This window comes from Bombina bombina, chromosome 2 (genome assembly GCF_027579735.1).
Source record: "Bombina bombina isolate aBomBom1 chromosome 2, aBomBom1.pri, whole genome shotgun sequence".
Taxonomy (NCBI): domain Eukaryota; kingdom Metazoa; phylum Chordata; class Amphibia; order Anura; family Bombinatoridae; genus Bombina; species Bombina bombina.
In genome coordinates, this window is record NC_069500.1 from 1,097,884,011 (window position 1) to 1,097,909,215 (window position 25,205).

General features: G+C 41.0%; 1 protein-coding gene across 1 annotated transcript in view; it reads right to left on the reverse strand.

The window, feature by feature from the left end:
- GATB (glutamyl-tRNA amidotransferase subunit B) overlaps positions 1–25,205 on the reverse strand; it is a 657,300-nt gene that overhangs the window by 326,139 nt on the left and 305,956 nt on the right. Inside the window, exon 5 of the mRNA XM_053700220.1 lies at positions 21,628–21,750. Coding sequence (XP_053556195.1) covers positions 21,628–21,750 — 123 coding nt within the window. The remainder of the gene's footprint in view (positions 1–21,627; positions 21,751–25,205) is intronic.

Here is a 25,205-nt window from a genome sequence, read left to right on the forward strand (position 1 = left end):
GCTGAGAGCCCGGAACAGGGAACAGTTTTTTTAAAGGAAGAAGGGGAAAAGGAAGAACCTAATCGCTCCCATTCGTTCTTAATAATATTAGCCATCTTAACGGGAACCAGGAAAGACTGAGGCGCTACCCTGTCCTTGTATACCTTGTCCAGCTTAGGAATTGCAGGTTCCTTCGGTATCTTAGGTTCCAGAACCTCCAGAGTAGCAAGCACCTGCCGAAGCAGAAAGCGCAAATTCTCCATCCTAAACCTATAACCAGGCTCCTCCGCTGCCGGAGGTTTAGATGACACGGACTCCGACCCAGAAGGGGCCTCCTCCGAAGAATCGGAGTGGGCCTCATCATCGTATAGAGCCTCTGGATCTTCCATCTGTGAGGACAACCCCTGGGTCGGGCCGCTATGATAAACCCTACACTTGCGCTTTGCAGAATGTAGTAAGGCATGGATCACTTTCGAAACCGCCGATTCCAGTTGGTCCGCAAAGTCTGACGGCCAACGAATCTCTCCCGAAGGAGTAACGGTTGGACCCCGGGGCGCTGCATGTGCAATCGGAGATGTTGTAACTTTATCAAGGCATGTGGAACATAGTTGAGCAGGCTGATCTACCAGAATCTCCTCACAATAAACACAGGAATGAGACTTTATTAAGGAAGCAGAGCCTTCCAACGTGTCAGAGTCCTCCATCACTTGTACGCTTGGTTAGACTAACTTTATTTATTAAAAAGGCACCTTTATACCACCAATGGCCGGGGCACTCACCACCTCCTAGGACCCGGACTACCAAAACCGCTACGTCTCCTGCGCCAAAGATCAACAGAAAGGATAAACTGCCCCTGCACTAAGAAAAAACGCGCCAAAAAATGGCAGCGCAAGTATCCGCAAGTTACCTGAGCCTCATCTTGCATATAGCATAGCACTGACACAATAAACAATATCATGTGTAAACCCCTGTTCAATAATCCCCCTTCCAGGAATATTAACCCTTGATTCTGTAAAGATAAAAAGACACTGTGACCCTGTCTTCTACATTATTATTATTATTATTATTAATAAAAAATTAAACGATCTTACCAGAATCTACGCCGTGGAACAGGAATAGGGCCCTTTAAGTGTGACAGATTAGTAGCCTCGCTCCTGACATGGACTTGAGTGAATAAAGTAGGCAGCAAAACTCGTCAACGCTGATTGCTTATGGAGCTGTTAATATGAGTTGGGATGGTTTCGCAGGAAGACTCTCCCTGCATCTCCGGACTCTAACTTTCACCCAGGATCCCACTGAGAGGCTGACGGGACTGCTTAAAACTCCAGTCCCACTGCGAAGAGTACTACCCTCCATAAGAGACTACTTCGAAACTCTGGCACTTCTCTGCCATTCTCCTGTGAAGAAAGGCAAAGAATAACTGGGGGATGAGGGAAGTGGGGGAGGTATTTAAGCCTTTGGCTAGGTTGTCTTTGCCTCCTCCTGGTGGCCAGGTTCTTAATTCCTATAAGTAATGAATGAAGCCGTGGACCCCTTTAGAGTAGCCTCGCTCCTGACATGGACTTGAGTGAAGAAAGTAGGCAGCGAAACTCGTCAACGCTGATTGCTTATGGAGCTGTTAATATGAGTTGGGATGGTTTTGCAGGAAGACTCTCCCTGCATCTCCGGACTCTAACTTTCACCCAGGATCCCACTGAGAGGCTGACGGGACTACTTAAAACTCCAGTCCAACTGCAAAGAGTACTACCCTCCATAAGAGACTACTTCGAAACTCTGGCACTCCTCTGCCATCCTTCTGTGAAGAAAGGCAAAGAATAACTGGGGGATGAGGGAAGTGGGGGAGGTATTTAAGCCTTTGGCTAGGTTGTCTTTGCCTCCTCCTGGTGACCTGGTTCTTAATTCCTATAAGTAATGAATGAAGCCGTGGACTCCTTTAGATGGAAATTACGTCTATTGTGATACTGGACTCCTGGATATACAAAAAAGCTGTTAACTTGTGCACTAACAGCACTGTGAAACAACGTTGTCATGGCAGCACCAAGACATGTCCCCCATTAACCTGAGCGCTCTGGTACTTTACTAATCAGCCCTGTAAAAGACCAGAGTGTGAAAGTGAACCAGGACCTCCTCTGCCTAATACTGTATAATCAAATGAGCATGATTCACACCATTGTTCCTGAAATAAAGGCACTAGCCATAATAGGAACCAGAGGTTGTTAGGTAGTCCTTTCACAAACATTATTCACCAATATAAGTGAGGCAACTAGCCTGTTAGAAGAGGAACAGGAGGTTGGAATTTAGTCCTACCACACACATTATTCCCTAACGTAAATAAGGCAACTAGCCTGTTAGGAAGCAATGAGGAAAATAAACTTACCTCTGTCATACACAGAAAACATTAGTCCCCTGTAACAGGTGAGGACCAGATGAGGAAGCAAATGTAATGTGCATATAGAGTGAGGCTAGAGAACTTCCATGCAACAACCCAAGGCTGCTAAAGCACTAAACTCTATTAAGAGAATTACAAGAAGTCGCCTGCAACTCCCTTATGCTTCTCTTCTAGGAACTATCCATTGAGGGTTGTTATAATAAAAATCCTACAGAACTTAATTTCTGTATACCTCCTAGATGAGTCAAAGAACTACTGGGAGAGAAGGAGAAGTAGGAGGGATAATTGAATGCTCTGGTTGAGGTGTCTTTGCCTCCTCTTGGTGCCAGGTGTTGTATTTCCATTTGTAAGAATAGGATTTCATTGACTCTCACTAATATTAACATAACAGAAAATTACAGGAAAAGAATGAAAAACAAACAGTTAAAAGACACAGTATAACATTGTACTGTGTTTTATTAAACATTCTTTGTGGCATTTTATTTGGAGTTTAATCTCCATTGATTTTGTAGTAGTAAACATAAAATTAAACCCAACATTTAAAAGGGGCATAAAATCCAACATTTTTCTTTCATGATTCATTTTTTTTTTATAAATAACAATGGTCTAATTTACTTCTATTACCCAAATTTGCTTTATTCTCATGGAAAATTATAGCCGCAAATCTATTAAATCCCAGATTATATCATAAACATCATTCATCGCATGACATATCTGATTTACACATACCTATTCAACTTAAAGTGCTGCAAGTTATCATACAACATTAAAAACATGCTAAACACTATTTCAATAACATTGCACATCCTCGCTAAACACTGATTCTGCATTAAAATGTTCCCTTATGGTCTGCATAACATCATCACATGCCAAAACACAAAATATATATCTGTCTATCTATCTATCTATCTTAGCTTCTTGCACTGTTTTTTTTTTTTTTTGTTGCAACTGTTTTTCAGCCAAACTCTAGTACCATTTGCCCTAATTAGAAGAGCCATTTTGCATTTTTAAATCTAATTCCATTAATCTGGGACAGATATGATCAGACTTGTGAAGCCTGACATGTGCACTTTATGTTATTATATTATACACTTTACGTCATTATATAATTATATAAAATTACAGGAAAAGGGGCATAATAAATAAACTATAATGCAAAGTTGTTTTACTACACATAATTAAACATTTTCAATATAAATCTCACAGTCTCTTTAAAATGTTTGCCGTAAGATCAATGAAAATGCAGTGGCATGTGATCAAGCCTGCCTTAAAAGGGACATGAAACCCAACATTTTTCTTTCATGATTCAGATAGAGCATATATTTTTAAACAGCTTCCCAATTAATTGCTATTGTCAATTTTGCTTCATACTCTGTATCATTTGCTAAAGGAGCAGAAATGAACTGGGAGCTAGCTGAACACACTGTAAGCCAATAAAAAAGGCAAATATGTATAACTACTAACCAGCAGCTAGCTCCCATCTCCTGACCCTACCTATGGATTATTTTCAACAAAGGATATTAAGAGAACTAAGAAATTTAGACAATATAATTAAATTGTAAAGTTGTTTAAAATTGTATGCTCTATTTGAATCATAAAAGTAAAAAGTTGGGTTTCATGTTCCTTTAAGTAATGAGATGATAAACTCATTAACAAATTCCAATGTTGAATAATATGAAAGTTGAGAAATTCCTGACACTTGTGAATTAGAATAGGAAAAAACAAAACATACACATGCTTTGTGCATATCATAAGTGATAACTAAAAACATTCGGCTAGATTACGAGTTTTTCGTTTTCAGCTGTGCGGTGCTAACGAGCAGTTTTGTCTCACTGCTCACTTACCTACAGCGCTTGTATTACAGGTTTTTACAAACCCGGCGTTAAAAGGCAAGAAGTGAGCGTAGAGCAAAATTTAGCTCCTTAACGCACTCCAATACCAGCGCTGCTTAAGTCAGCGGTGAGCTGGTCGTACGTGCTCGTGCACGATTTCCCCATAGGAATCAACGGGGAGAGCCATCTGAGAAAAAGTCTAACAGCTGCTAAAAAGCAGCCCCATTGATTCCTATGGGGAAACACATTTTATGTTTACACCTAACACCCTAACATGGACCCCGAGTCTAAACACTCCTAATCTTATACTTATTAACCCCTAATCTGCCGCCCCCGACATCGCCGACACCTGCATTATATTTATTAACCCCTAATCTGCCGCTCCGGACACCGCCGACACCTACATTATACTTATTAACCCCTAATCTGCCGCTCCCAACATTGCCGCCACCTACATTATATTTGTTAATCCCTAATCTCCCTCCAATGTCGCCACAACCTACCTACACTTATTAACCCCTAATCTGCTGCCCCCAACGTCGCCACCACTATAATAAATATATTAACCCCTAAACCGCTGCACTCCCGCCTCGCAAACATTAGTTAAATATTATTAACCCCTAATCTGCCGCTTCTAACATCGCCGCCATCTATCTACATTTATAAACCCCTAATCTGCCGCCCCAAACGTTGCCGCCACTATACTAAATGTATTAACCCCTAAACCTAAGTCTAACCCTAACACCCCCTAACTTAAATATAATTAAAATAAATCTAAATAAAATTCCTATCATTAACTAAATTACTCCTATTTAAAACTAAATACTTTCTTATAAAATAAACCCTAAGCTAGCTACAATATAACTAATAGTTACATTGCATCTAGCTTGGTGTTTATTTTTATTTTACAGGCAAGTTTGTATTTATTTTAACTAGGTATAATAGTTATTAAATAGTTATTAACTATTTAATAACTACCTAGCTAAAAATAACACAAAAGTATCTGTAAAATAAAACCTAACCTAAGTTACAATAACACCTAACACTACACTATAATTAAATAAACTACATTAAAAACAATTAAATAAATTAAATTAGCTAAAGTACAAAAAAACCCCACTAAATTACAGAAGATTACAAAATATTTAAACTAATTACACCTAATCTAATAGCCCTATCAAAATTAAAAAAAAAAAAAAAAAAAAAACCTAGCCTAAACTAAACTACCAATAGTCCGTAAAAGGGCCTTTTGCGGGGCATTGCCCCAAAGAAATCAGCTCTTTTAAATGTAAAAAAAAAATACAAACAACCCCCCCAACAGTAAAACCCACCACCCACATAACCAACCCCCCAAACAAAATACTATCTAAAAAAATTTAGCTCCCCATTGCCCTGAAAAGGGCATTTGGATGGGCATTGCCCTTAAAAGGGCAGTTAGCTTTTTTGCTGCCCATACCCTAATCTAAAAAATAAAACCCACCCAATACACCCTTAAAAAAACATAACACTAACCCCCTGAAGATCGACTTACTGTTCTGAAGATCCGACATCCGTCCTCAAGGAAGCAGCAGAAGTCTTCATCCAACCAGGCCGAAGTCCTCAACGAAGCCGGGAGAAGTCTTCATCCAAGCCGGGAGAAGTCTTCATCCAAGCCGGGCGAAGTGGTCCTCCAGACGGCCAGAAGTCTTCATCCAGACGGCATCTTCTATCTTCATCCATCCGACACGGAGCGGCTCCATCTTCAAGGCATCCGACGCGGAGCATCCTCTTCAAACGACGGCTTCTTACTGAATGACGGTTCCTTTAAGTGATGTCATCCAAGATGGCGTCCCTTAGATTCCGATTGGCTGATAGAATTCTATCAGCCAATCAGAATTAAGGTATAAAAAATCCTATTGGCTGATTGGAACAGCCAATAGAATGCAAGCTCAATCCTATTGGCTGATTGGATCAGCCAATAGGATTGAACTTCAATCTTTTTGGCCTCCCAGGACAGACTCGTAATACCGGCGCTATGGAAGTTTCATAGAAAAAACAGAATTTATGCTTACCTGATAAATTACTTTCTCCAACGGTGTGTCCGGTCCACCGCGTCATCCTTACTTGTGGGAATATCTCTTCCCCAACAGGAAATGGCAAAGAGTCCCAGCAAAGCTGGCCATATAGTCCCTCCTAGGCTCCGCCCACCCCAGTCATTTGACCCACGGACAGGAGGAAAAAATAGGAGAAACTATAGGGTGTCGTGGTGACTGTAGTTAGAGAAAATAATTCATCGGACCTTATTAAAAAACCAGGGCGGGCCGTGGACCGGACACACCGTTGGAGAAAGTAATTTATCAGGTAAGCATAAATTCTGTTTTCTCCAACATTGGTGTGTCCGGTCCACGGCGTCATCCTTACTTGTGGGAACCAATACCAAAGCTTTAGGACACGGATGAAGGGAGGGAGCAAATCAGGTTACCTAAACGGAAGGCACCACGGCTTGCAAAACCTTTCTCCCAAAAATAGCCTCCGAAGAAACAAAAGTATCAAATTTGTAAAATTTGGCAAAAGTGTGCAGTGAAGACCAAGTCGCTGCCTTACATATCTGATCAACAGAAGCCTCGTTCTTGAAGGCCCATGTGGAAGCTACAGCCCTAGTGGAGTGAGCTGTGATTCTTTCAGGAGGCTGCCGTCCGGCAGTCTCATAAGCCAATCGGATGATGCTTTTAAGCCAAAAGGAAAGAAAGGTAGAAGTTGCTTTTTGACCTCTCCTTTTACCAGAATAGACGACAAACAGAGAAGAAGTTTGTCTGAACTCTTTTGTAGCTTCTAAGTAGAATTTTAGAGCACAGACTACATCTAAATTGTGTAGCAAACGTTCCTTCTTTGAAACTGGATTCGGACACAAAGAAGTTACAACTATCTCCTGATTAATATTTTTGTTGGAAACAACCTTTGGTAGAAAACCAGGCTTAGTACGCAAAACAACCTTATCTGAATGGAACACCAGATAGGGTGGAGTACACTGTAGAGCAGATAACTCAGAAACTCTTCTAGCAGAAGAAATAGCAACCAAAAACAAAACTTTCCAAGATAACAACTTAATATCTATGGAATGTAAAGGTTCAAACGGAACCCCTTGAAGAACTGAAAGAACTAGATTTAAACTCCAGGGAGGAGTCAAAGGTCTGTAAACAGGCTTGATCCTAACCAAAGCCTGAACAAATGCTTGAACATCTGGCACAACTGCCAGTCGTTTGTGTAGTAGGACAGATAAAGCAGAAATCTGTCCCTTTAGAGAACTCGCAGATAATCCTTTATCCAAACCTTCTTGTAGAAAGGAAAGAATCCTAGGAATCTTTATCTTATCCCATGGGAATCCCTTGGATTCACACCAGCAGATATATCTTTTCCATATTTTATGGTAAATCTTTCTAGTTACCGGTTTTCTGGTTTGAACCAGAGTATCTATCTGAAAACCCACGCTTTGATAGAAACAAGCGTTCAATCTCCAAGCCGTCAGCTGGAGGGAGACCAGATTTGGATGTTCGAATGGACCCTGAACAAGAAGGTCCTTTCTCAAAGGTAGCTTCCATGGTGGAACCGATGACATATTCACCAGGTCTGCATACCAAGTCCTGCGTGGCCACGCAGGAGCTATCAAGATCACCGAGGCCCTCTCCTGTTTGATCCTGGCTACTAATTTTTCTGGAATGACCAGGTTGTCACAATCATCCAGAGTAGATAACACCTCCTTAAGCAGTGCGCGGAGGTGTTCTAATTTAAATTTAAATGTCACAACATCAGGTTCAGCCTGTTGGGAAATTTTTCCTGAATCTGAAATTTCCCCATCTGACAAAACCTCCCTCATGGCCCCTTCAGATTGGTGTGAGGGTATGACAGAACAATTATCATCAGCGCCCTCCTGCTCTTCAGTGTTTAAAACAGAGCAATTGCGCTTTCTCTGATATGCCGGCATTTTGGATAAAATATTTGCTATGGAGTTATCCATTATAGCCGTCAATTGTTGCATGGTAATAAGCATTGGCGCGCTAGAAGTACTAGGGGCCTCCTGCGTGGGCAAAACTGGTGTAGACACAGAAGGAGATGATGTAGAACCATGTCTACTCCCTTCATCTGATGAATCATCTTGGGCAACCTCATTATCTGTGACAGTACTGTCCTTACTTTGTTTGGACGCTTTGGCACAATTATCACATAATTTAGAAGGGGGAGACACATTGACTTTCATGCATATAGAACATAGCTTATCTGAAGGCACAGACATGTTAAACAGGCTTAAACTTGTCAGTAAAACACAAAAACCGTTTTAAAACAAAACCGTTACTCTCTCTTTAAATTTTAAACAGAGCACACTTTATTACTGAATATGTGAAAAAATATGAAGGAATTGTTAAAAATTTACCAAAATTTCACCACAGTGTCTTAAAGCATTAAAAGTATTGCACACCAATTTTCAGACCTTTAACCCTTAAAATAAGTTTTAACCCCTCTACAGTCCCAGCTACAGCCTTTGCTGCGACTCTTCCAAGCCCAAAGGGGAATACGATACCAAATGACGCCTTCTAGGAACTTTTCCAACTATTTTCAGGTCCTCACACATGCATCTGCATGTCTTGCTCTCAAAAACAACTGCGCAGTAATGGCACGAAAATGAGGCTCACACTACAACTGAGAAGGCCCTTCCTGACTGGAAAAGGTGTCTAACATAGTGCCTGACGTTAAAAAACGTTCCCCAAGTTTATAAGTGTGAAATACCAGCATAAACATGTAAACACCACATGCTCTTAACCATCTCCGTGGAGATGTTGCCTGTGCAACGGCAAAGAGAATGACTGGGGTGGGCGGAGCCTAGGAGGGACTATATGGCCAGCTTTGCTGGGACTCTTTGCCATTTCCTGTTGGGGAAGAGATATTCCCACAAGTAAGGATGACGCCGTGGACCAGACACACCAATGTTGGAGAAAAGACTTTACGAAGTTTACGTAAGTCGTTTTGTGGTAAGGCCAAAAAAGTGTGCAGTGACCCTATATCTGTAAAACTCGTAATACCAGCGGGCATAAAAAAGCAGCGTTAGGACCTGTTAACGCTGCTTTTTTACCCTAATGCACAACTCGTAGTCTAGCCGATTGGCTATTAAAATGAATTGTCCTTTCCATTTTTAGTCTACAAAGATTTTACAGTAATAAGAAAGGCCTAATATTATTTTTGGAATGCAAAATAATAGTTTACATTCTAAACACAAGTATTTAAATTTTAAACATATTTATTTATTGAGAATTCTTCATTCCCTTTAAACATCATAAAATGTTACTATTTTCTATATTTTACATTTTAATTTAACTATTCTTATTTAAAGGACTATTAAATACAGTAGAACCACGCAATCAATAAATGCATATTAAAAAACAATGCAATATCACAATTTCAAATTAGTAGATTTTATACAAGAAATTTCAAAGTTAACTTCCATTATCCTGCCCCTTGTATCATGTGACAGTCATCAGCAAATAACAGACTCACATTTGTATACACTGGGAATGCTTGCTCAGAAAGTGTGACTTTCATAATGAAAGTACATTGGATTTTTTTTTTTAAGTTGAATGCTCTTTCTGAATCATGAAAGTATAGTATTGAATTTAGTGACCCTTTAACAATGTTACCTTATTATAAGCACATCCTCCCTTCAAAATGTCAAGATTTCAAAATCTACTTCCTTATGATATGACCATGTAATCCTCTGGAATGTTAGACTTTCATTTATGTTAATAGCTAACAATTCATTGAAATCTGTGGGATTGTAAAACATCTTATGGAAACTCTGCTGTGATCATTGTCAAAAAGAAAGAGATAAAGAAATGCAATAGCTTACTTTTCAACTTTGACGATGAACCCAAAATCATTACATTTAGTAAATTCCAGGGTCGATTTTGTATCACCCTGATGGTGATTATATATAATAAGATCATCAACATAGCCATACAAATATAAAATGGGGTCAATCGCAATTATTTTTCAACAGAAGTCACCATTACTGTTTATGGAGATTTTTGTAGATAGATAATTTGATAAACTTTTTTAAAGTATTGTGGTTGACTCCAATATTATTCCAAATCATATTTTTTCCAAAAGTATTAGTAAAGAGGTTAGCATATGATGGTACAAATGCTGCCCCCATTTTTGTCTTAATTGTTTTTCAAAATAACCCTTAAGGGTTAAATAATTCTTATTCGTAAAATAAAATTAATTTTCTTCAGGAGAAAATGAACATGGTTCCTCTTTTTCATAGCCCTTATGATGTGGAATAGAAGTATACAGAGATGTAACAACACATGAAATCAATTGATAAGTATCTTCATGCTCTAAAATCTTATCGTTTCTAAATGTGTCTTAAATAAGATCTCATATATTTAATAAGAAGTCTGTAAGAATTTATCTAGATGGACAAAATACTACTTAGGATCTAATCTGTGAGATAATAGGGGTTCCTGTGAGATTACAAAAATCTATGAAGACAGTAGGAGAATCGCAAAACAGCTTAATAGATTTATTCAATGACATATAGTGCAATAAAACATAAGAACTTAAATTAAAAAAATGAAAATACAGCATATATAAAAAGTTGAACTCCCTGTTGAGTTAAGCAGCCGTGTTCTGGGTCCCACTATCAGCTCAACCTCCAGGATCTTACTTGCGCCGACCATGAGCGAGGTGGCATCTGACGTCACAGCTGATAGTTAACCGGAGCGTCACCCAGCAAACAGGTAATCCTCAGTCCAAACAGCTACAAATCACACCAGCTGTTGCTAAAATAACCCTACGCGTTAGTTAGTTGCCAAGTACCCTTGAAAAAGTCCGGAGGTCATGCTTATTAAGTGTTATTGCACTATTTGTCATTGAATAAATCTATTAAGCCGCTTTGCGCTTCTACTGTCTTCGTAGTGCATCATCTCCTTTGGTTTGTGGAAATACAACTTAATGAGAGCTGCATCGGCTGGTAGAGACCAAAGTACCTTTACTTGGACATTTTTCTTTGCCCCTAAACTGGACTATTGTGGCACTTCTGTGGACTGTTTGTATTACAAGGTAATATTGTGCCATCTACTATTATATATTTCTAGCTCCTTAATAGAGCTTATTGTACAACATTGTTTTTATTGCAAGGGAGATCCGTTAGTGTACTAGCACTGATTTATCTTTGCGTCTTAGATTACAATATTCACCAAGTACTTCTAGATGATCAAAATACAGTTTTAAGATTCAATTTGTAATATCTGTCTATGGTATTGAGCTGGTTGTTCGTTCCTGTGAGTGCGCTTCTCTCTGTATGTATTTAGTCTCCCTATGGGAAAAAGGGGAAACCAGACGTGGACACCTTGCTCAGTGTGCTTAGAGCAGCAGTCGCCAACCAGTGGTCCATGGACCACTGGTGGTACGCGAGAAGATGTTGGTGGTCCGTGACACCATCAAGCAGGAATTAATCTCCTCTGATGGTGTCACCCCCATCGCGACGAAACTACATACAGTGCCTGGCTGGACATCAGTGAAAACCGACAGAGGAGAAGTTAAATTACAATCTCCCTACGAACGTTGCGTAGTACTGCTCAACTTGCATAGCTAGATTGTATTTTTAACTCCTGGCGCGCTGCTCAGAGGAAGATGCTTCCGATCTAAAGCCAGAAGAGGTTGGTATATCTTGGCTTGAAATAGTGGAATAAAAGTATATAAAAAAAAAAGAAAATCTTAAAAAAAAAAATCTCTCATATTTCATTTATTTCCTGACTTTGCAATAGTTTTCCTAATTCCTTCAGATGGACTTACATCACTGTTTGTCTTCCTCCCCTCCATCTTCTTTTTTTTTTATCAAATATTAATTTTTCATTCTAATAATTTTTCCACGCACAAAGCCATTCCACCAGAATTCCAGTAATTGCCATCCAGCAGATCAGCCATATCCCACCAGTATTATAGAAATTGACAGTAACATCAGTCGTTGTTAGCTCACATCCATATTGAGAGCTTTCTGATATAAGCTTAATTTATGACTCAAATGTCTGTCCATGATCATAAGTAGTTTTGAATAATTCCTAACTGGGAAGGCAACTTGGAAGTCTTGTGGTCCTTTTAAACATAATTCTTTTTTTTCCCACTTTCTGTCTCTCACCCTTCATCTGTCATTTGGAAGTATTCTCTCAGTTCTGTCATTCAGTTAGTTAATTCCAAAAAATGAGTACATTTATGAATAATGTAAACTTGGCTATGGTTATACTAGTTATGTACAGTGTGTGTGAATATATATATATATATATATATATATATACACACACATTATAGAGGTTTGTACCTTTTTTAAAATAAAATCATGTTAGTGGTCCCGTGCTACATGATTTTATTTTAAAAAAGGTACAAACCTCTATAATGTGTGTGTGTGTCCGAAAGGTTGGCAACCTAGAGGAATATGACTACACCTCACTGACGAAGCCCAATGAAAGCCAAAACGATCATCTGGGGTTGCTGTGTTCCTTGTTCCGAAAGTAAGTGCCTGATATTTCGGCGCTGGACTTCCCGTAATAGGGATCAGACTGATATACTACAGGAAAGTTCTACTCTGTGACAAGCATTACTGGGCTAAAAAGGAGCTGCACTCAGGTGGTAAATTACTATAGAACAGGCTAACAATGGTATTGAGCTGGTTGTTTGTTCCTGTGAGTGCGCTTCTCTCTGTCTGTGTGTATGTATGTGTGTATGTATATGTGAATATATATATATATATATATATATATATGTGTGTATATCACAGTACCTCACAAAAGTGAGTACACCCCCCACATTTGTGTAAATATTTTATTATAACGTTTCATGTGACAACACTGAAGAAATGACACTTTGCTACAATGTAAAGTAGTGAGTGTACAGCCTGTATAACAGTGTAAATTTGCTGTCCCCTCAAAATAACTCAACACACAGCAATTAATGTCTAAACTATTGGCAACAAAAGCGAGTACACCCCTAGATGTAAATGTCCTAATTGGGCCCAAAGTGTCAATATTTTGTGTGGCTACCATTATTTTCCAGCACTGCCTTAACCATCTTGGGCATGGAGTTCACCAGAGCTTCACAGGTTGACACTGGAGTCCTCTTCCACTCCTCCATGACGACATCACGGAGCTGGTGGATGTTAGAGACCTTGCGCTCCCCCACCTTCCATTTGAGGAGGCCCCACAGATGCTCAATAGGGTTTAGGTCTGGAGACATGCTTGGCCAGTCCATCACCTTTACCCTCATCTTCTTTAACAAGGCAGTGGTCGTCTTTGAGTTGTGTTTGGGATCGTTATGTTGGAATACTGTCCTGCGGCCCAGTCTCCGAAGGAAGGAGATCATACTCTGCTTCAGTATGTCACAGTACATATTGGAATTCATGGTTCCCTCAATGAACTGTAGCTCCCCACTGCCGGCAGGACTTATGCAGGCCCAGACCATGACACTCCCACCACCATGCTTGACTGTAGGAAAGACACACTTGTCTTTGTACTCCTCACCTGGTTGCCGCCACACACGCTTGACACCATCTGAGCCAAATAAGTTTATCTTGACTCATCGGACCACAGGACATAGTTCTTGTAATCTATGTCCTTAGTCTGCTTGTCTTCAGCAAACTGTATGCGGGCTTTCTTGTGCATCATCTTTAGAAGAGACTTCCTTCTGGGATGTCAGCCATGCAGACCAATTTGATGCAGTGTGCGGCGTATGGTCTGAGCACTGACAGGCTGACCCCCCCCCCCCCGTCAACCTCTGCAGCAATGCTGGCAGCACTAATACGTCTATTCCCCAACCTCTGTATGACGCTGAGCATGTGCACTCAACTTCTTTGGTCGACCATGGCGAGGCCTGTTCTGAGTGGAACCTGTCCTGTGAAACCACTGTATGGTCTTGCCCACCATGGTGCAGCTCAATTTCAGGGTCTTGGCAATCTTCTTATAGCCTAGGCCATCTTTATGTAGAGCAACAATTGTTTTTTCCAGATCCTCAGAAAGTTCTCTGCCATGAGGTGCCATGTTGAAATTCCAGTATGAGAGAGCGTGAGAGCGATACCACCAAATCTAACACACCTGCTCCCCAATCACACCTGAGACCTTGTAACACTAACAAGTCACATGACACCAGGGAGGGAAAATGGCTAATTGGGACGAATTTAGACATTTCCGCTTAGGGGTGTACTCACTTTTGTTGCCAATGGTTTAGACATTAATGGCTGTGTGTTGAGTTATTTTGAGGGGACAGCAAATTTACACGGTTATACAGGCTGTACACTTATTACTTTACATTGTAGCAAAGTGTCATTTCTTCGGTGTTGTCACATGAAAAAATATAATAAAATATTTACAAAAATGTGATATATATATTTCTCCCCAGGACCTATTTAGGGCTAGATTACGAGTGGAGCTGTAGTTTTGATTTCACTAGACGGAGGCTGTTTGTGCATGTTTTGTAGCGTATGTATTACAAGTTAAAAGTAAAAAACTTTTTGCATAAGAGCTAACCAGATATGCACACCGATTGCATTAATGTATTTCCCCATAGACTTTAAGGGTTAAAAGTGTGTGTGTGGGGGGGGGACTAAAACCCTTAGTGTTATTTTAATCTTGTAATACGTGTGCTACTTCTATTAAGCACAAAGAGCCGCAATAAACCCGTTTTTGCTTGCATACAACAGTTAGTGTGCCACTCGTAATCTAGATTTTAATGGTCACACCACCCAGTTGATATTATTGACCACCCAGGTAAAATGTAAGCCAACATTAATCTTAAAATTAGCTTGTAATGTTTGTTTCACAAATTATCTTTAAATTCCCAATTGAAATATGCATGAATGCATTTCAGTTTTAAAATAAAACAGAATTTATGCTTACCTGATAAATTACTTTCTCCAACGGTGTGTCCGGTCCACGGCGTCATCCTTACTTGTGGGAATATCTCTTCCCCAACAGGAAATGGCAAAGAGTCCCAGCAAAGCTGGCCATATATTCCCTCCCAGGCTCCGCCCACCCCAGTCATTCGACCGACGGACATGGTGTCGTGGTGACTGTAGTTAGAGAAAATAATTCATCGGACCTTATTAAAAAACCAGGGCGGGCCGTGGACCGGACACACCGTTGGAGAAAGTAATTTATCAGGTAAGCATAAATTCTGTTTTCTCCAACATTGGTGTGTCCGGTCCACGGCGTCATCCTTACTTGTGGGAACCAATACCAAAGCTTTAGGACACGGATGAAGGGAGGGAGCAAATCAGGTTACCTAAACGGAAGGCACCACGGCTTGCAAAACCTCCCAAAAATAGCCTCCGAAGAAGCAAAAGTATCAAATTTGTAAAATTTGGCAAAAGTGTGCAGTGAAGACCAAGTCGCTGCCTTACATATCTGATCAACAGAAGCCTCGTTCTTGAAGGCCCATGTGGAAGCTACAGCCCTAGTGGAGTGAGCTGTGATTCTTTCAGGAGGCTGCCGTCCGGCAGTCTCATAAGCCAATCGGATGATGCTTTTAAGCCAAAAAGAAAGAGAGGTAGAAGTTGCTTTTTGACCTCTCCTTTTACCAGAATAGACGACAAACAGAGAAGAAGTTTGTCTGAAGTCTTTCGTAGCTTCTAAGTAGAATTTTAGAGCACGGACTACATCTAAATTGTGTAGTAAACGTTCCTTCTTTGAAACTGGATTCGGACACAAAGAAGGTACAACTATCTCCTGATTAATATTTTTGTTGGAAACAACCTTTGGTAGAAAACCAGGCTTAGTACGCAAAACAACCTTATCTGAATGGAACACCAGATAGGGTGGAGTACATTGTAGAGCAGATAACTCAGAAACTCTTCTAGCAGAAGAAATAGCAACCAAAAACAAAACTTTCCAAGATAACAACTTAATATCTACGGAATGTAAAGGTTCAAACGGAACCCCTTGAAGAACTGAAAGAACTAGATTTAAACTCCAGGGAGGAGTCAAAGGTCTGTAAACAGGCTTGATCCGAACCAAAGCCTGAACAAATGCTTGAACATCTGGCACAACTGCCAGTCGTTTGTGCAGTAGGACAGATAAAGCAGAAATCTGTCCCTATAGAGAACTTGCAGATAATCCTTTATCCAAACCTTCTTGTAGAAAGGAAAGAATCCTAGGAATCTTTATCTTATTCCATGGGAATCCCTTGGATTCACACCAGCAGATATATCTTTTCCATATTTTATGGTAAATCTTTCTAGTTACCGGTTTTCTGGCTTGAACCAGAGTATCTATCACCGAATCTGAAAACCCACGCTTTGATAGAATCAAGCGTTCAATCTCCAAGCCGTCAGGAGGGAGACCAGATTTGGATGTTCGAATGGACCCTGAACAAGAAGGTCCTGTCTCAAAGGTAGCTTCCATGGTGGAACCGATGACATATTCACCAGGTCTGCATACCAAGTCCTGCGTGGCCACGCAGGAGCTATCAAGATCACCGAGGCCCTCTCCTGTTTGATCCTGGCTACCAGCCTGGGAATGAGAGGAAACGGTGGAAACACATAAGCTAGGTTGAAGGTCCAAGGCGCTACTAGTGCATCCACTAGAGTCGCCTTGGGATCCCTGGATCTGGACCCGTAGCAAGGAACCTTGAAGTTCTGATGGGACGCCATCAGATCCATATCTGGAATGCCCCATAGTTGCGTCAACTGGGCAAAGATCTCCGGGTGGAGTTCCCACTCCCCCGGATGGAATGTCTGACGACTCAAATAATCCGCTTCCCAGTTTTCCACACCTGGAATGTGGATCGCAGATAGGTGGCAGGAGTGATTCTCCACCCATTGTATTATTTTGGTCACTTCTTTCAACGCCAGGGAACTCCTTGTTCCCCGCAGATGATTGAGATACACAACAGTAGTCATGTTGTCTGATTGGAATCTTATGAATCTGGCCTTTGCTAGCTGAGGCCAAGCCTTGAGAGCATTGAATATCGCTCTTAGTTCCAGAATGTTTATCGGGAGAAGAGACTCTTCCCGAGACCACAGTCCCTGAGCTTTCAGGGATTCCCAGACCGCGCCCCAGCCCACTAGGCTGGCGTCGGTCGTGACGATGACCCACTCTGGACTGCGGAAGCTCATTCCCTGGGATAGGTGATCCTGGGTTAGCCACCAACGGAGTGAGTCTCTGGTCTTCTGATCTACTTGAATCATTGGAGACAAGTCTGTATAATCCCCATTCCACTGTTTCAGCATGCACAGTTGTAATGGTCTTAGATGAATTCGCGCAAAAGGGACTATGTCCATTGCTGCAACCATCAATCCTACTACTTCCATGCACTGAGCTACGGAAGGACGAGGAATAGAATGAAGAGCTTGACAAGCGTTTAGAAGTTTTGACTTTCTGACATCTGTCAAGATAATCCTCATTTCTAAGGAATCTATTATTGTTCCCAAGAAGGGAACTCTTGTCGACGGAGACAGGAAACTTTTTTCTATGTTCACCTTCCATCCGTGAGATCTGAGAAAGGCCAGAACGATGTCTGAGTGAGCCTTTGCCTTTGAAAGAGACGACGCTTGTACTAGAATGTCGTCCAAGTACGGTACTACTGCAATGCCCCTCGGTCTTAGAACCGCTAGAAGGGATCCGAGTACCTTTGTGAAAATCCTTGGAGCAGTGGCTAACCCGAATGGGAGAGCCACAAACTGGTAATGTTTGTCCAGAAAGGCGAACCTTAGGAACTGATGATGTTCCTTGTGGATAGGGATATGTAGATACGCATCCTTTAGATCCACGGTAGTCATAAATTGACCTTCCTGAATTGTGGGTAGAATCTTTCGAATGGTTTCCATCTTGAACGATGGTACTCTGAGAAATTTGTTTAGGATCTTTAGATCCAGGATTGGTCTGAAAGTTCCCTCTTTTTTGGGAACCACAAACAGATTTGAGTAAAATCCCATTCCTTGTTCCGCCGTTGGAACTGGGTGTATCACTCCCATCTTTAACAGGTCTTCTACACAATGTAAGAATGCCTGTCTCTTTATTTGGTTTGAGGATAAGTGAGACATGTGGAACCTTCCCCTTGGGGGTAGTTCCTTGAATTCCAGAAGATAACCCTGAGAAACTATTTCTAGCGTCCAGGGATCCTGAATATCTCTTGCCCAAGCGTGAGCAAAGAGAGAGAGTCTGCCCCCCACTAGATCCGGTCCCGGATCGGGGGCTACTCCTTCATGCTGTTTTGTTAGCAGCGGCAGGCTTCTTGGCCTGCTTACCCTTGTTCCAGCCTTGCATCGGTTTCCAGGCTGGTTTGGTCTGTGAGGTATTACCCTCTTGTTTAGAGGATGCAGAATTAGAGCCCGGTCCGTTCCTGAAATTAGGAAAGGAACGAAAATTAGACTTATTCTTCGCTTTGAAAGGCCTATCTTGTGGGAGGGCGTGGCCCTTTCCCCCAGTGATGTCTGAGATAATCTCTTTCAATTCTGGCCCAAAGAGAGTTTTACCCTTGAAGGGGATATTAAGCAATTTTGTCTTGGATGATACATCCGCTGACCAAGACTTTAGCCAAAGCGCTCTGCGCGCCACAATTGCAAACCCTGAATTTTTCGCCGCTAATCTAGCTATTTGCAAAGCGGCATCTAAAATAAAAGAGTTAGCCAACTTAAGTGCGTGAACTCTGTCCATAACCTCCTCATATGGAGTCTCTCTACTGAGCGACTTTTCTAGTTCCTCGAACCAGAACCACGCTGCTGTAGTGACAGGAACAATGCACGAAATGGGTTGAAGAAGGTAACCTTGCTGTATAAAAATATTTTTAAGCAAACCCTCCAATTTTTTTATCCATAGGATCTTTGAAAGCACAATTATCCTCGATAGGAATAGTAGTGCGCTTGTTTAGAGTAGAAACTGCCCCCTCGACCTTAGGGACTGTCTGCCATAAGTCCTTTCTGGGGTCGACCATAGGAAATAATTTCTTAAATATAGGAGGGGGAACAAAAGGTATGCCGGGCTTCTCCCATTCCTTATTCACTATGTCCGCCACCCGCTTGGGTATAGGAAAAGCGTCGGGGTGCACCGGAACCTCTAGGAACATGTCCATCTTGCATAATTTTTCTGGAATGACCAGGTTGTCACAATCATCCAGAGTAGATAACACCTCCTTAAGCAGTGCGCGGAGATGTTCTAATTTAAATTTAAATGTCACAACATCAGGTTCAGCCTGTTGGGAAATTTTTCATGAATCTGAAATTTCCCCATCTGACAAAACCTCCCTCATGGCCCCTTCAGATTGGTGTGAGGGTATGACAGAACAATTATCATCAGCGCCCTCCTGCTCTTCAGTGTTTAAAACAGAGCAATCGCGCTTTCTCTGATATGCAGTCATTTTGGATAAAATATTTGCTATGGAGTTATCCATTACAGCCGTCAATTGTTGCATGGTAATAAGCATTGGCGCGCTAGAAGTACTAGGTGCCTCCTGCGTGGGCAAAACTGGTGTAGACACAGAAGGAGATGATGTAGAACCATGTCTACTCCCTTCATCTGATGAATCATCTTGGGCAACTTCATTATCTGTGACAGTACTGTCCTTACTTTGTTTGGACGCTTTAGCACAATTATCACATAATTTAGAAGGGGGAGACACATTGACTTTCATACATATAGAACATAGCTTATCTGAAGGCACAGACATGTTAAACAGGCTTAAACTTGTCAGTAAAACACAAAAACCGTTTTAAATCAAAACCGTTACTGTCTCTTTAAATTTTAAACAGAGCACACTTTATTACTGAATATGTGAAAAAATTTCACCACAAAAATTTCACCACAGTGTCATAAAGCATTATATTGCACACCAACTTTCAGAGCTTTAACCCTTAAAATAACGAAACTGGAGCCGGTTACAGTTTTAACCCCTCTACAGTCCCAGCTACAGCCTTTGCTGCGACTCTACCAAACCCAGAGGGGAATACGATACCAAATGACGCCTTCTAGGAACTTTTCCAACTATTTTCAGGTCCTCACACATGCATCTGCATGTCTTGCTCTCAAAAACAACTGCGCAGTAATGGCGCGAAAATGAGGCTCAGCCTACAACTGGGAAGGCCCTTCCTGACTGGAAAAGGTGTCTAACATAGTACCTGACGTTAAAAAACGTTCCCCAAGTTTATAAATGTGAAATACCAGCATCAACATGTATAAAATGCCCAAATAAAGCAATCGATTTTGCCCATAAAAGTGTCTACCAGTTTTATAGCCCATATTAAGCCCTTTATTCTGCTTGAGACTAAGAAAATGGCTTACCGGTCCCCATGAGGGGAAATGACAGCCTTCCAGCATTACACAGTCTTGTTAGAAATATGGCTAGTCATACCTTAAGCAGAAAAGACTGCTAACTGTTTCCCCCAACTGAAGTTACTTCATCTCAACAGTCCTATGTGGAAACAGCAAAGGATTTTAGTTACTGTCTGCTAAAATCATCTTCCTCTCACAAACAGAATTCTTCATCTCTTTCTGTTTCAGAGTAAATAGTACATACCAGCACTATTTTAAAATAACAAACTCTTGATAGTAGAATAAAAAAACTACAACTAAACACCACATACTCTTAACCATCTCCGTGGAGATGTTGCCTGTGCAACGGCAAAGAGAATGACTGGGGTGGGCGAAGCCTGGGAGGGACTATATGGCCAGCTTTGCTGGGACTCTTTGCCATTTCCTGTTGGGGAAGAGATATTCCCACAAGTAAGGATGACGCCGTGGACCGGACACACCAATGTTGGAGAAAAGCATTTTTGCAATACATTTTAAATAGAAGAATTTATTTTAAAATGCTAAACTGTGTCTTCATTAGCTTTTAACACATACAAAATGTATATATACAGTATTGTCGTTGAATATTTCCTCTTCTGGCTATTATTATCTTCTTCTACATCAAAAATTGAAAAACTGGTGCAAGATAATTGCTTTTCTGTGCATAATAAAAATTGTACTACAGAAATATGTTGTACAACATTATCAACCTTCCTAATTTTATAACAAATAGTTTTCTCAAACGCGTTTTCCCAGTGCACAGACCTTAATAAACCATATTTATATCAATAGAATAAAAGCTAAAGTATGGTTAATTAACTATACTTAATCTCATTAATTTAAATGTCGGTTCATAGATAACAATACAAATTAAAAAAAGATATTATACAATTATTTAATAAATATCCCTTAAAACAATATTAGGAAAGTCTATTTTGAAATTCTTACTATTCAGCACCAAATTCAAAAATGATGTGGGTGAAAATGTCTACATTTATTTTACTCATTTAAATATCTAAATTAAAGTTGCACGTACTGTTAGATTTCTGCACTTTGTTTTATTTTCTTTTGCGTTACTATTTTTAAGAGTACTCTATACTACCTACTAGTTTATTTTATTAAAAGTTACCTGACATGTTGGCAAGGCTTGTTCCAAGGGCCTGCAAAATAAGCTGAAGCTCTCTAACTGCAGCAGCTGCTTCTTCGCCGCAGCTCATTTCAGGTTCCATGACAATTTCCATAAGGCCAACACCTATCAAAGTGAAATATCAACTTTAGAAAAAAAAAAACTTATTTAAAAGGGACACTCAAGTCAAAATTAAACTTTCAGAAGTCAGATAGAGCATTTAATTTTAAACAACTTTCCAATTTACTTCCATTAACAAAATGTGCACAGTTTTTTTTTTATATTTACACTTTTTTAGTCACCAACTCCTACTGAGCATGTGCAAGAATTCACAGAATATATGTATATACATTTGTGATTGGCTGATAGCTGTCACATGATACAGGGAGAGTGGGAATAGACATAACTAAATACAAAATCTACTACTCTTTTGAAGGTTGGACTATTAGCGCTGCGGAATCTGTTGGAGCTCTACAAATAACCGATAATAATAATAATTGTCTTTTTATCATGTATGTGTTTATTACGCAAATCTACTGTATTTACTGGTCCTTTAAACCTACTGAAATATACAATAAAGAATATCAGAAAAGATGGTATATAGCCCTTACCACTGAAGAAAAACAGAATTTATGCTTACCTGATAAATTACTTTCTCTTACGGTGTATTCAGTCCACGGATTCATCCTTACTTGTGGGATATTCTCAATCCCTACAGGAAGAGGCAAAGAGAGCACACAGCAAAGCTGTCCATATAGCTCCCCTCAGGCTCCGCCCCCCCCAGTCATTCAACCGACGGTTAGGAGAAAAAGGAGAACCATAGGGTGCAGTGGTGACTGTAGTTATTTTAAATTAAATTTGAACCTGACTTAAATGTCAGGGCGGGCCGTGGACTGAATACACCGTAAGAGAAAGTAATTTATCAGGTAAGCATAAATTCTGTTTTCTCTTACTTGGTGTATTCAGTCCACGGATTCATCCTTACTTGTGGGATACCAATACCAAAGCAATAGGACACGGATGAAGGGAGGGAACAAGTCAGGTAACCTAAACGGAAGGCACCACTGCTTGCAAAACCTTTCTCCCAAAAATAGTATCGAATTTGTAAAATTTGGCAAATGTATGCAGTGAAGACCAAGTTGCTGCCTTACAAATCTGTTCAACAGAAGCCTCATTCTTGAAAGCCCATGTGGAAGCCACAGCTCTGGTGGAATGAGCTGTAATTCGTTCTGGAGGCTGCTGTCCAGCAGTCTCATAAGCCAATCGGATGATGCTTTTCAGCCAAAAGGAAAGAGAGGTAGCAGTCGCTTTCTGACCTCTCCTCTTACCAGAATAGACGACAAACAAGGATGATGTTTGTCTGAAATCTTTAGTTGCTTTTAAATAGAATTTTAAAGCACGAACCACGTCAAGATTGTGTAAAAGTCGTTCCTTCCTAGAAACTGGATTAGGACACAGAGAAGGAACAATGATTTCTTGGTTAATATTCTTATTAGAAACCACCTTTGGAAGAAAACCAGGTTTGGTACGCAAAACAACCTTATCTGCATGGAACACCAGATAGGGTGAATCACACTGCAAAGCAGACAATTCAGAAACTCTTCGAGCTGAAGAAATGGCTACTAAAAACAAAACTTTCCAAGATAATAACTTAATATCTATGGAATGTAAAGGTTCAAACGGAACCCCTTGAAGAACTGAAAGAACTAAATTTAGACTCCAAGGAGGAGCCACAGGCTTGTAAACAGGCTTGATTCTAACAAGGGCCTGTGCAAACACCTGAACGTCTGGTACAGCTGCCAGGCGCTTATGTAACAGAATAGACAGAGCAGATATCTGTCCCTTTAAGGAACTAGCTGACAGGCCTTTCTCCAATCCTTCTTGGAGAAAAGCTAATATCATTGGAATCCTAACCTTTCTCCACGAGTAACCCTTGGATTCATACCAAGCAAGATATTTCCGCCATATCTTATGGTAAATTTTCCTAGTGACAGGCTTTCTGGCCTGTATCAGAGTGTCTATAACTCATTCAGAGAAAACACGCTTAGCTAGAATTAAGCGTTCAATTTCCAAGCAGTCAGTTGCAGAGAAACTAGATTTGGATGCTTGAAAGGACCTTGAAGTAGAAGATCCTGCCTCGATGGCAGTCTCCATGGTGGGACCGATGACATGTCCGCTAGGTCTGCATACCAAGTCCTGCGTGGCCACGCAGGCGCTATCAGAATTACCAAAGTCTTCTCCTGTTTGAGTCTGGCTATTAGCCGAGGGAGAAGAGGAAACGGTGGAAAGACATAAGCTAGACTGAATGACCAAGGCGCTGTTAAAGAATCTATCAATGCCGCCTTGGGATCCCTGGATCTGGATCCGTAAAGGGGAAGTTTGGTGTTCTGACGGGACGCCATCAGATCCAATTCTGGAATGCCCCATAGCTGGGTCAGCTGAACAAAAACCTCCGGGTGGAGTTCCCACTCCCCCGGATGAAAAGTCTGACGACTTAGAAAATCCGCTTCCCAGTTGTCTACCCCTGGGATGTGAATTGCAGATAGATGGCAGGAGTGATCCTCCGCCCATTTGATGATCTTGGATACTTCTTTCATCGCTAGGGAACTCCTTGTTCCTCCCTGATGATTGATGTACGCTACAGTCGTGATGTTGTCCGACTGAAATATGATGAATTTGGACTCCGCTAGTTGAGGCCATGCTTGGAGCGTGTTGAATATCGCTCTCAGCTCCAAAATGTTTATCGGGAGAAGAGATTCTTCCCGAGACCATAGACCCTGAGCCTTCAGGGAGTTCCAGACCGCACCCCAGCCTAACAGACTAGCATCGGTCGGGACAATGATCCACTACGGTCTGCGGAAATTCATTCCCTGAGACAGGTGATCTTGAGACAACCACCAGAGAAGAGAATCTCTGGTTTTCTGGTCCATTTGTATTTGAGGAGATAAATCTGCATAATCCCCATTCCACTGCTTGAGCATGCACAGTTGCAGTGGTCTGAGATGAATTCGGGCAAAAGGGACTATGTCCATTGCCGCCACCATTAAACCAATTACCTCCATGCACTGAGCCACAGAAGGCAGATGAATGGAATGAAGAGCTCGGCAGGTGTTCAACAGTTTGGACTTCCTGACCTCTGTCAGAAAGATTTTCATTTCTACCGAGTCTATTAGTGTTCCCAGAAAGGGAACCCTTGTAAGCGGGGACAGAGAACTTTTTTCTACGTTCACCTTCCACCCGTGAGACCTTAGAAAGGCCAGAACAATGTCCGTATGAGCCTTGGCTCTGTGGAAAGATGACGCCTGTATTAATATGTCGTCTAGGTAAGGTGCTACTGCAATGCCCCGCGGTCTTAGCACCGCCAGAAGGGACCCTAGCACCTTTGTGAAAATTCTGGGAGCGGTGGCCAACCCGAAAGGAAGGGCCACGAACTGGTAATGTTTGTCCAGAAAGGCGAACCTTAGGAACTGATGGTGATCTTTGTGGATAGGAATATGTAGGTACGCATCCTTTAGATCCACGGTAGTCATATATTGACCTTCCTGGATCATCGGCAAGATTGTCCGAATGGTTTCCATCTT